This window comes from Lonchura striata, chromosome 7 (assembly GCF_046129695.1).
Source record: "Lonchura striata isolate bLonStr1 chromosome 7, bLonStr1.mat, whole genome shotgun sequence".
NCBI lineage: Eukaryota > Metazoa > Chordata > Aves > Passeriformes > Estrildidae > Lonchura > Lonchura striata.
In genome coordinates this window covers 37,889,051-37,901,308 of record NC_134609.1, presented here as the reverse complement: position 1 = coordinate 37,901,308, position 12,258 = coordinate 37,889,051, and the positions used below count along the sequence as shown (strand labels likewise).

General features: G+C 53.4%; 1 protein-coding gene across 2 annotated transcripts in view; it reads right to left on the bottom strand.

The window, feature by feature from the left end:
• PRKG1 (protein kinase cGMP-dependent 1) overlaps nt 1–12,258 on the bottom strand; it is a 380,420-nt gene that overhangs the window by 348,822 nt on the left and 19,340 nt on the right. The window contains exon 1 of one of the 2 annotated variants that reach the window (XM_021537070.2): nt 3,336–3,718. The exons of the other annotated variant lie outside the window; for it this stretch is intronic. Coding sequence (XP_021392745.1) covers nt 3,336–3,646 — 311 coding nt within the window. The 5' untranslated portion in view covers nt 3,647–3,718. Of the gene's footprint in view, nt 1–3,335; nt 3,719–12,258 lie in introns of those variants that run through there. 2 annotated transcript variants of the gene reach the window in all.

Here is a 12,258-nt window from a genome sequence, read left to right as displayed (position 1 = left end):
GCCTATTAAAATTAAAGTTCTGGGTATTTTCCCATGGCAAGAACGAGGCAGGGAAAGGGAAGAGTTGCAGCTTGCTGGTTGAAAAGGCTTCTCTGTACAGTTTAAACTGCAAAGGCAGTTGGTACAAAGTCAGTCTCCCAGTATTTCCTCCATGCTGACAGGCTCTTAGCAGCCAGGATATACCCTGCAAAAGGTCAAAGGTGTGGAAAAACAAACACGAGCAGCAATTTGGGAAGATGAAGAGGAGAAAACGATCTGTCACGCCATTTTTTCTGTCACAGAAAACCAGCCAGCTTCCTCCCCAGTCTGTGCCCTCTTACTTGGTCACTCGGAAGACAATGACTGAATGGTTGGATGTGTTCCTGCGTGGATTTTAGCTCCTCATGTCAGCTCACAAAGTCCTGTTTCACTTTTAAAAACATTTTAGAGGCAAAACAAGCCCAACCCTCCAACAGCAACTAAAACGCTTACAGCTCGGAAAAAGCAATTTTATTTAACCATATGTATCTTTAATTGGGGGAAGGATGTGTGTGTAAGGGAAGATCCTGCAGATTTTATTGTATTTGTCCACACAAGGCAATTACATTTACTTTTACACTTTGAAAGCCATTCATAGAATCCCAAAATGGTTTGGGTTGGAAGAGATCTTAAGCCCATCCAGTGCCACCCCTGCCATGTCAGGGACACCTTCCACTGTCCCAGGCTGCTCCAAGCCCTGTCCAACCTGGCCTTGGGCACTGTCAGGGATCCAGGGGCAGCCACAGCTGCTTTGGGCACCCTGTGCCAGGGCCTGCCCACCCTGCCAGGGAACAATTCCCAATTCCCAATATCCCATCCATCCCTGCCCTCCGGCACTGGGAAACCATTCCCTGTGTGCTGTCCCAAATCCCTCTCAAGCTCTCTTACACCCATTCAGAATTCAGCCACTCTACAACACAGAATCTTCTGTGTGGCATCACAACAGCTTTCACCACCACAGACCCTCAAGTACCTACTGTGACTCTCATGATAATTCAGTTCCCAGAGAGTTTCTGCTGCTATTGATCCTACCAATCTTCAGCAACCTCTGCCAGATCAGGAGAGCTAATCCAGCACCACCTAACTACAAAAAAAAAAAAAGAAAAAAAAAAAAATACAGAGTCTACTTTAGAATTACCTTGATTGGAAAACCCCTCTAAAATCATAAAGTCCAACCACTCTCCCAGCACTTCCAAGGCCACCACTAACCAATATCCCCAAGTGCCACATCCACCGGCCTTTTGAACACTTCTTGGTGGCTTGACAAAACCAAAGGTTGGGTGCCATTACCTCAAGAGTCACTGAGGTTCAGCACGAACAGGGGGGGAAAAAAACCCAACCCTTTTGTGCAGGTTTTGTTATTCCCAGGTTCCCACCACCTTAAACCTCACCACCACAGTAGCTTATCTTGGTCACCAGGCTCTTAGGGCTGACACAGAGCGCTCAACGTCTCCCAGAGCCACGTACACTCCTGAAACCATTAGCAAGGATCTTTTCCTGTAATCACAGACTGGTTTGGGTTGGAAGGCACCCTAGGAGCTCTCTCATTCCAGCCTGTTGCCTTGGGCAGGGACACCTTCCACTATCCTGGGCTGCTCCGAACCCCCAGAATGTCCCACCTGAGTGATTACAACCTGAAAGCACAAGTTGACATCAAAATTGTTAATAATATTAGAAGTCTTGGACTTCAGAGATAATCAATATGAAACACCGCCTCGGAGGAGTTGGGCATTACACCCCACACCAGACCGCAGAACTGCATGCATACAAGGAGCGCTGAAAATTCCAGCTGGAAAACGTTCCCCCAAGGCTTTTGCCAGGCTTCCCACCTATTTCAGTGGGGACGGCAGAGGCTGCGGACTGGCTCTGCTGAAACCTGTGGCGCTTCCCGGAGTTCTGGGAGCTCCATTCGCACTTCGAGAGCGCCGACAAGGAAACCAACCCGTGTGGGGCTTTGCGTTCCCAGGGGAAATGAACACCGTGGGATGCCTTATCCCACCTTGGGTGCTCACCACGCACCCCAGGGCTTCCGCAGACCGCTCGCCCGCCTGGCCTCCGCCACCGCAGCCCCCCGTGTGCTGCCAGCTCACTTTTTGGGGTGTTTTACTCGTTTTGGGGGTGCAGGGGAGGCGTTGCGGGCGCCACCGCCGTTCGTCCCCTGACATCCTTCAGAACGGCGCGGCCGGACGCCTTAAAAGGGCAAAATATCTGTGGCGGTGGGAATGGGGGGCGGGCACGGCAAAGTGGGAATGGGATGTGGCGGGAGCGAGCGGCAGGAGGGGCACACGAGGCCCGGCGCGGCGGGGTCCGGCCATGGCGGCCGTCCTGAGGGCGGGCAGTTGCCTGGAGACGGCGGGGCCCGCCATGGCGGCGGGAAGGGCTGAGGCTGCGCGGGGAGCGGGCCAGCCCCGGCACGGTCCCCGCCACCGTGCCCCGCCACCGCCCGCCCCGTCCCACACGCCCCGCACTACCGGCTCCGCTCCCCGTTACCATCCCGCGAGGAAGACGCCGGCCGCGGAGGGGAGGAAGGGTTTGGCAGCCCCACCGACGGGGAGGCTGCGCCCCGGCCCCGCACATGGAGCCCGGCGCGGCGAGCATCCGCTCATCACCTTTTCCTTCCTCCTTTTTCATCCCTTGAGGAGCGCTGAACCAAAGGCACGGAGACGTACCGGCCAGGGAAAGGCACGGAGCGAGGGAGGGCTCCGCTTCCCCATTAAGGCGCTCTAATTTCCCTAATCTGCGGCAGGTGTGAAACCGGGGCAGCGCATCCCCCGGCGCGCTGGCACCTGAGGATCCCCGCAACTTTCCCTGCCCCCCGCACACCCGGACACTGCAATAAGCTCCTGCTTCTGCCAGACTCCCCTCCCCAAAACACCAGCCCCCTCCCGGAGAGCCGGGCACCGCATCCCGCCGGCCTCCAAGTTTCCCAGCTGGGAATGTCTCCCTGCGGGGTCCCGCAGCGAGCCCCGGCTTTCTCCCGCTCCCTCCCGCAGCGACGAAGCCGCCGTGCCCACGACGCGATCCGGTTCAACCCGCCGGCAGCACCGTCCCCCGCAGGGATGGGGGCCGGGTCCCCCCGCAGCCGGGACGGGCTGTCGGAGCCGGGCGCCCCGCTCCGCTGGCACCTCGGCGCTCACTCCTGCCGCTCTTCCCCCCTCGCAAACCCGGCGCTCGCAACTTTCCCACCCCGCGGGGCCACCCGGGGAGGATGCGGGAATGCCGCGCTCCGCTCCCTGCCCGGCGGGCGGCGGCGAGGCCGGGGATGGAGCGGGATGAGGGAGAGGGGAGGCTGAGCGGCGGGGTGACCCCCTGCTTACTGCGGGCTCTTGGGGTAGAAGGGGAGGGTGACGTGGCTGAGATCTTGGATGTCGAAGGCGGTGGGCTCGGCCGAGATCGCCTGGCGCTTGGTCCGCTGCTCGCCCTGCAAGGTGCCGGCGCTTTGCTGCTGCGCCTGCTGCGTGGCGGGCCGGATCACCGAGCGGTACTTGTCCAGCTCGTTCTGCAGCTTCTGGATCAGTTCGTCCTTCTGGTCCAACTCCAGCTCCAGCTCGTCGATGAGCGCATCCCGCTGCCGCAGCTCCTCGATCTTCTCCTGCAGCGCGTACTGTAAATCCCGCAAAGTGCCCATGGTCCTGCCGCCGCGCTCGCCCCTCGCCGCTCCCGGCAACTTTCCCCCCCGGGGCCGCCTCCCTGCGCTCGGGCCACCCCGGCCCCCGCCGCCCCCCTGGGCTCGGCCCGGCCCCGCGGGGCCGCCGCCGCAGCCGGACCCCCGGCACGGCGCTCCGGAGCCGGGGTGTTGTCAGGGGCGATGTGGATCCGCCTGCGTCAGGCCGGGCTGGCGAGGGAGCCGAGATGCACACACACACACACACATACACACACACACCCGCGGCGGCGAGCGGGGAGGGAGGCAGGGGCGGCGGGAGGATGCACATGCTCGCCCCGCTCCCTCCCGCCGGCCCCGCCGCGCCCCGCGCCGCCCACGCCCCGCGGGCTGCCGAGGAAGGAGGGGGCCGGCCGGGAGCAGCTCCCGGTGCCTGCCCTCCCGGCCTTTTGCTGGAAGCCAGCACACAGGTCCGAGCCGCGGACCTCCCGTCCTGCTCCCTCTGCTCCGCTCAAGGTGCCAGTTCTCCTCAAAGAACTTATCCCCCCTTTACTTTGCTTTTAAAGAGACGGGTTTTGTTGTCTTCCCCGAGTGGAAGCACAAGCCAGCGTCTGGCATGGCTCCTCCTCAAGCCTCAGCAAGCTCCGGGTTCCAAAAACCCAGATTTTCATGGGAATATCGGTCAAGTCTGTCTGCACTGGAAAAGCCTGGAGGCAGGGCATCTGGCTTTCAGAGCACTGAAAAAAAAGCCCTTAACTTAAAATCTGGGAGATTTTCTGCCTGGCCCAAATACCCATGTGAAAGCCCAAGTTTCTGCTGTACCAAACTGATCAGACTTCCCCGGAGTGCAGGGTTTTCCTTCACGCACACAGGTTTTCTGTGTGGCCCTACCTCTGCCACACAGCTCACGGGGCTGCAGCACAGAAATAACACAATCAAATAAATGAGCCACAGTGGCCAAGTCCTCGGTGCCAAATGATTCTGGGTTCTTCCATTTGCCAGGCGCTGAAGGGCCAGCAATGCTCACCCCGAGAGCACAGCTCCAGCCTTGGCTCTCTGGGGAAGAAACAGGGAGCTGTGAGCTGGTTTTGGGGGTTCCAGTCTGGAGGAGCCAGTGATAAAAACCCCAGAGCGTAGGAACCTCACCAAAGCTTCTGCAGCACTGGGGCACCGGCACAGTTTCATGCTCAGAGGTTTTCAGCTGCTGTTTCTGTTCCCTCTTGGGGAGTTTGATTTGGGGAGGAGGATGATGCAGCCCTGAATGTGGTTTTTTGGAGGTGGGTGGCACCTACATGTTTATGTCTAGACCTTCCATGCCAGGCATGAGCTGGGAGTGCCAGACTTCCAGCCCCTGCTTATGGGGCTGAGCTCCTTTGGTCTTGCCCTTTTTTTTTCCTCCCCCGTTACACACTGGCCCCAGCTTTCAACCTGCAGCTGTTTTTTATAAAATACATTTATAAAAGAGAATGGATGAGGAATTAGAGCTGCTCCCTGCTCCACACTGTTGCTGGAAAGGGCCTGGCCTCTGCTCACAGACATGAAGCCTCGCAGGTTTTCCATGCATTTGATCCTGCATTTTTCAAATGCACGCAAAAAGGGGGGGTGGGGGGGGTGGAAATTGGGTTATGCAAAACTCTTCAGTTTTCAGTCCCCTTGATATATTCATGCCAGGCACAAAGCAAAGTCCCCCAGTTGTTTCCATGGGTTTAAGGCACAACAGCATTTTTTACTGTCTATTCCCCCTATTTCCATCTCACATAACTCACTGGGAACAAAAGTACCAGATATCTGCTGAACATTTCCATTTTAAAGACAACAGGCATTAAACAGATGCATTCCTGCTGCCTACAAACTGGGAATCAGTGATAAATAAAATATTTTAACAGCCTTCAGCCAACACGCTGTAAGTTTTATTGGTTTCCTCCCTGCAGAAGTGAAATCTGCAGGAGGGAGAGGTGATACAGTTAGCTGAAGCCCACCAGGCTTCAAAAGAATCCCGACCCTGGAGAAAACTGGTGCATAATTTCTCAGTGACAAGCAGTAAAATAACATTACTTTGTTTCAGTGAGAGGGGCACAGCTCAGGACTGAGACAACAGTGCCCCAGAATGGAAAGGATCCACAGAAAACCATGAGAAATTATGGCACATAAAGCTGTCAAGGAATTTAGCTGAGTGTATCTAAAACGTGTATTCATTTCCAGGTAGGAAGAAGATTTTCATCAGGCCCTTGGGAGTCTCAAGAGAGATTTTTATGGCCCAGGTTTAGATCTGGGACCATAACCAGCAGCTGTCAAGCCCAAGGCCAGTGTTCCCTGGTTTAAAGATGAGGCCAAAGCAGCCCAAAGGGTTTCAGAAGCCAACAGCAGAGCTCTGCCATGGGAAGGCAGCTGGCAGTTGCCTGTTCCTGGCTATTTCCTGCTCTCCCAAAGAAACCAGAGCACAGAAACCACGAGGCCAGCACAGATCCTGCTGTGTGATCTCGGGGATCACACCCCACTCCCATACAAGTAAATCCTATGGTCCTATTCCTTTCAATTTAAAGCTCCCAATAAAATAAATAAATGGATCACAGGCTCAACAGAGCAGCTGTTTTGTCTGCTTGATCCAGGGAATGGAAAGAAACAGCTTTAGGGAGAAGAATGGCAGGAATGCACCAACTGGCTTGGTGTTGGGTGAAGCTGCTCACAGCTTAAGGAAATCTTCGGCTATGAACTTCCCAAAGCCTTTTCCTGCTCCCTCCACTTCCAGAGCATGCATGGATGTTGAGTGGGAAGCCAAAAAAAAAAAGAGCATCTGCAGAGATGTGCCCCAGAACATGGCACGCCAGGGCTGGTTGGTGGGAATCACAGAGCAGGGATGTTTCTCCTCTCCACTGCACTCACAATATTTCCTCTCTGCACAGCTCCAGGCTTTTGATACCTTCTGCTTCTGAACCTTTTCAGGGATCATCTGCCACCAAATGCGCCCACTCAGCTGCCATTTCTCAAGCTGAAACTGTATTTGAACACTGCCTATCCTGCAAACACCTCCCTGGATCCCTGAGACAAGGCTCAGCGAGCTGGCTCGATCCCTGACAGGCAAATGTCACCTTGCTCCAGCCAGCCGGGACAGCACGGACACAAAGGCTGGACATGCACCACTGCCCATATAGATAAACATCTTCCTCCTCCTGGATGTGGTGTTTGCTCCCTGCCTAATCCACTCTGCTCTTTTCCGAAAATATCTGCAGGAGCAGATCAGCCCGTGGCAGAAAGTTGAACCGGCTGGATTTTGTGCTGGATTATCCTGCTTCGTGCAGGTTTGGGAAGGTCTGTGACCTGCAGGGCTCTGCCCTCCCCTAGCACACAACCAAATTCCTGCCCTATCTGCACAGTCACAGCAACACCTTCATGATGAGAAGGAACTACAAGAATACAGGAATATTTCGAGGGAGGCAGCACCCTTACAAAAAGCACCTCGAGGTGTGGTCACACCTGAGACTCGCCACATCTCACTCATGGGATGCCATCTGCTATTCCACCACGTCCCCAAAATCCACAGCAGTCCCCAAGGCAGAGCAAGGAGTGCCACCTACTGAAACACGGGCACACCCAACTCTTCCCAGGCATATCTGACCATTCCTTTTGCCCCAAAACGCCTCTGGCAGCTCCTTCTGTGGCCACAGGGCCATACAGATTTATAGGGGGCACCTGGGAACTAATTCAGCCCCCAGGGATGGGGATGAAGCTGAAATTACTGTGTCAAAGCAGCCTTGCCATGACCAAGGAGCAGGAATTGAATACCTGAGAAGTGCTTCAGCCTCTTTTCTTTTCTCCAGGAAAACAAGACCTATTTTCTCGTGGCACTGGATGCTCCTCCTCCCTATTTTGGTCCTTTCCAGAGCCTCTAACCCAAAAGTGAAAGCCATTTGTCCTCCCCACAAAGGGATGGAGATATCCAGCTCTGAGCAGTTTCATTCAAACACCATTGATTCCTACATGCTGGAAGTCAAATAAACACCTGAACTGGATTATCCTGATGACTTTCCTTTAGGGCATCAGGAAGAAACATTGAAGAAACATTTCCACGCTCAGTAAGAAACATTGAGAAGTGTGAAGAGCATGCAGCCATTCCAGGAAATCCTCTCAGGATGAATTTGGGGTAGAGTGCATGTGAAGGAAAAGAAAAATACCACGAGGCTTATTAAGGGAACAAAAAATTGTTCGCTGCAGAAAAAGCCAGAGGAAAAAATAACAATGTGCTGTTCTGCAGTTGTAATGCATTTAGCTTTTTATATCACATTAGGGACACGCAGAACACCAAAATGAATGTTTGTGCCATGCAAAGCCAAAGGAGACATTGAGAGCATGGAACAGCAGAGGATTCTCCAGGAATACAGTGATTTTGATCACATTGAAGATTTAAATTCTCCTTTGTGGGCTCTTTGCCTGAAAGGAAGAGATGGATGGCACAAAGCACCTCCTGTCAGTACAAGGTGAGAGATCTCCCTCTCCTTGTTTTTTGCAGGCTGGAGCAAAGCCTGGGCTGTGCTTCCTGCTGGGTGGGCTGCAGAGCTGAAACAACACGAGTATCACTCATCTCATTACAAGCTCTACAGAAAAATGACACCAGAAAATCATTCTCGCTAGCCACAAGTTCAACAAACCCTTCAAAGCTTATGCCTTCCATCAGAGCAACCAAAACCATCCCTCTGACTTCTTCTCCCCACTTACAAGACTCTATTGCCACCATCTCTGGCCACACATCTACAGAAACCTCTGCCCTCTAAAAGCAGGAAGATTTTCTCCCATGACACACAGAAAATTGGATTTTCAGCAGCTCGCCCCTCCAGCTGGGTGCACGTGGTGGCTGTGTGTCCCCAGAGCCCTTCAGGGTTTAGGGAATGCTGTGGGATTCCTGGGAGCACTTCTCACATCTTGGGGGCCAGGCTTTCTCCAGGCAGGACCACACACATGATCCTGAGCCCTCCTGAAGGAGCCAGTGCCATGATCCTGGTCCCTCCTGCCCAGACACACCTCAAGGGACTGGCTCATTTTTCCCACTTTCCAGGAAAGGCTGAACAGCCCAGCAAGATCAGACATAGGCAGAGCTTAAACACTTCTTCCTCTGGGCTGAATTAAGCTGGAAACCAGTTCTAAATTATTCAGCTACCTTAAGAAGTCTCCTTAGGCTGGGATTAAGCAGAAATTTGTTCTGCAAGCTGCCAAAATAAACACTCAGTGCTCTTTGCAGTTACCACAATTAGACACTGCCCATGCCCTGCTTCTCCCAGCAGTCCTGGGGCACTGACTATGCAGAGCAAAAAGCAGCATTTAGACAAGGCATACCCTGGAAATGCTGTTTTCCATTTGCTTTCAGCCATAAGCAACCAGCAAATGAACCCAGGGACCAATTAAATGAAACGCAGGGAAGCAGATTTGGTCGTGGAGCCACAAGATCCAGGATGCAACAGAGGTGAAGTCTGTAAAAAATATCAACTCTGTGGATGTTGCTGGGAAAACAGGTTCACTCTGCTCCCACACACATCTCTGCTGCACTGGGGGAAGCTGGAACAGTTGAAGGAAGGTGGGAGCCATGTGCTGGGTCTGGTTTCCACAGGGATAGTCAGGCCAGCTTCCTTCCACTTCTCATCAGCCAGAGGTGAATGCTGGGGACAGCCTGTGCTCAGTGACCCTGTGACATTCACTGCCCCCCACGCATTCCTCCTTGGATTGCATCAGTTCTACACCTTCTCCACTTGAATCTCCTCTGGGTTTGTCTTTATCTGGGACTCCAACATGCAACAACTGCTCCCAGAGCACCCTTAAAATCACAGAAGGGTTTGGGTTCAAAGGGATCTTAAATCTCAGCTCATTTTAACCCCTGCCATAGGCAGGGACACCTCCCACTGTCCCAGGCTGCTCCAAGCCCTGTCCAGCCTGGCCTTGGGCACTGCCAGGGATCCAGGGGCAGCCACAGCTGCTCTGGGCACCCTGTGCCAGGGCCTGCCCACCCTGCCAGGGAACAATTCCTAATTCCCAATATCCCATCCAGTCCTGCCCTCTGGCACTGGGAAGCCATTCCCTGTGTCCTGTCCCTCCATCCCTTGTAAAGAGCCTCTCCATGCTTCTTGTAGCTCCTTCAGGCATTGGAAGGCCACAATGAGGTCACCCCAGAGCTTCTCCTCTCCAGGCTGAACAATCCCAGCTCTGCCAGAGCACTGGTCCTTGTCAGATGCTGGGAAAAACTCGGGCTCACAAAAAAAGAGAGATTTGTTCCACCAGACAGCCGCAATTCTTCTCAGTTTCCTTGTAAAACACAACCTGGCCACGGCTGAACTCCTCCGTTTCAGCTTCTCCCCTCTCTGCCCCACGCTGCCTTGTGCACACCTCTCATCGTTTTAGTCACGGTGCTCTGGCTGCAAGAGGTGGAAAGCAAAACCCTCAGGAAGGTGAGAAAACCAAATACTCATTCCTCCCCCACCCCCCTGTAAATTACATTAATTGATAGCAGCTCATTCTGAGGCTGTCTGATGCCATTCCTTCGCTTTGGGGGTTTCACAGGGACAAACCTCTCAGCAGCCCTGAGCATTTGCAATTCTGGGTGCTCCCTCTGCTCACCCCTTCAGACCCTGCAGTGTTTCTTATCTCTCCTCGCCAGTAATGCACCACTCACCTCCCATAATTGCCTTGGTCTGTTGGGTTGATTTATCCAGCCTCCAAAACAATTCATTTATATTTGAAATTGGATTAGAAATAACCACAAATTCTACTCCCCCGATATGAAAATAACCACTGTGTTACCATTATTTCATGATGCATTGAGAACAAGTGCCCTGTCTCTTTATACAATCAGTTTAATTCCCCAGTTTAATTATTAAAAAAATTTTTTTGGCTGTTTCAGGTATAAACACAAACCATAGAATTCAAATCTGGGGTTTACATGCCTGGAGAACAGGCTGGTGTTTCTTTTAGTTGCACTGAGAGTTGCCTTCCTTTAAAAAAAAAGATTTGTGGCAGGATTTATCCTGAAGTCTTTGACATTTGCATGTCCTGAGCAACTGGAAATATTCCACTGGAGCACCAGGCTCTTATTCAGGGATCTACAGGTGTTCATGGCCACAATTCCAGCAATGCTAAACCCTTCCTCTCTGAGAACATTTCCCAAAAAGCTCTGACCACAGGAGCTGAGCCCTGCGATCATTTAAGGCTCAGAATCAATGGCTGCACCCCACAGAGGGCCTGGCTTGTTACAGTACCAAGGAAATATCCATGAATCATCCAGGCACAATCTGCAAACAGGGCTCACATCAGGCCTCACAAAGGTTTTACTGCACTCCACTGACTTCTACAGCGATTTCTTATTTATGCTTGAGGGAACTCCATCAAGTTGGGCTCTCAGAGTGTGTAAAATGTTTATATTCACCGTTTTCTCTGTCAGTGTTTGCAGGGACTGATTGCTCTACTCATCAGAGCATTAGAGATCAGCACTTGCCTGATTTCCTCAGCACCACCAACATCTCTCAGCTGAGTGCCCTGGGTGAGTCACGGGGTGGGCAGAGCTTTTATCCTCTCTTTTCTTCCATTTCTGGTGCAGAGCAGCACCAAACCCCGGCTGTGGTGCAGGGTTCCCCCCTGGCTGGTGCTGCTCCACCTCCTCACCTGCCCTGGTGTTCCTCACTCCAGTTTCAGTCCCAGCTGCTTTTCCTCTGACCTTAACCCCTCGCCATGGCAGAGAATTCAAACACACCAGGAAGGTTCACCCATGCTCCTCTTCCCCACCAGCTCCCAATCTTTGGTTTCTGTGGAAATCAGCACAATTGTCACTTCTGGGGAATTGTGATACCAACTACTGGGAGCATCCTGAAAACTAAAGGGAAAAAATCTCTTGGAAGTGATGCTGCTGCATAGGCAAAGTATTCTGGGTCTGCTTCTCTGTGGCTGGGAAAGATTCCTAGGCTGGCACTGATCTTTTATACAATCACAGATGGGTTTGGGTTCAAAGGGACCTTAAAGCTCATCCCATCCTGTGCCACCCCTGCCATGTCAGGGACACCTTCCACTGTCCCAGGCTGCTCCAAGCCCTGTCCAGCCTGGCCTTGGGCACTGCCAGGGATCCAGGGGCAGCCCCAGCTGCTCTGGGCACCCTGTGCCAGGGCCTGCCCACCCTCCCAGGGAACAATTCCTTCCAATATCCCATCCATTCCTGCCCTCTGGCACTGGGAAGCCATCCCCCCTTGTCACTCCATCCCTTTGGTACAGAATCTCTCTCCATGTTTCTTGTTGGCTCCTTCAGGCCCTGCAAGGCCACAGTTTTGTCACCCCAGAGCTTCTCCTCTCCAGGTGAACAATCCCAGCTGTGCAGCCTTTCCTCCCAGCAGAGCTGCTCCATCCCTCTGCTCATCCTGGTGCCTGCCCTGGGCTCTCTCCAGCAGCTCCAGGTCCCTCCTGTGCTGGCCCCAGGTGATTTCTCTGCAAGAACCATTTGTGTTGCAGCTTTATCTCCTCTGCTTTACTTGAGCAACCTGGCCCAGGCAACAGGGCCCTTTCCCCCTTCCCGAGTTTCTGCAATCCCAACACACAAAAGCCCCACATCCAAACCCATCTCCAGAGCCCCTGGCACAGGAGGAAGGACCAATGCCAGGCACAAACCCTGC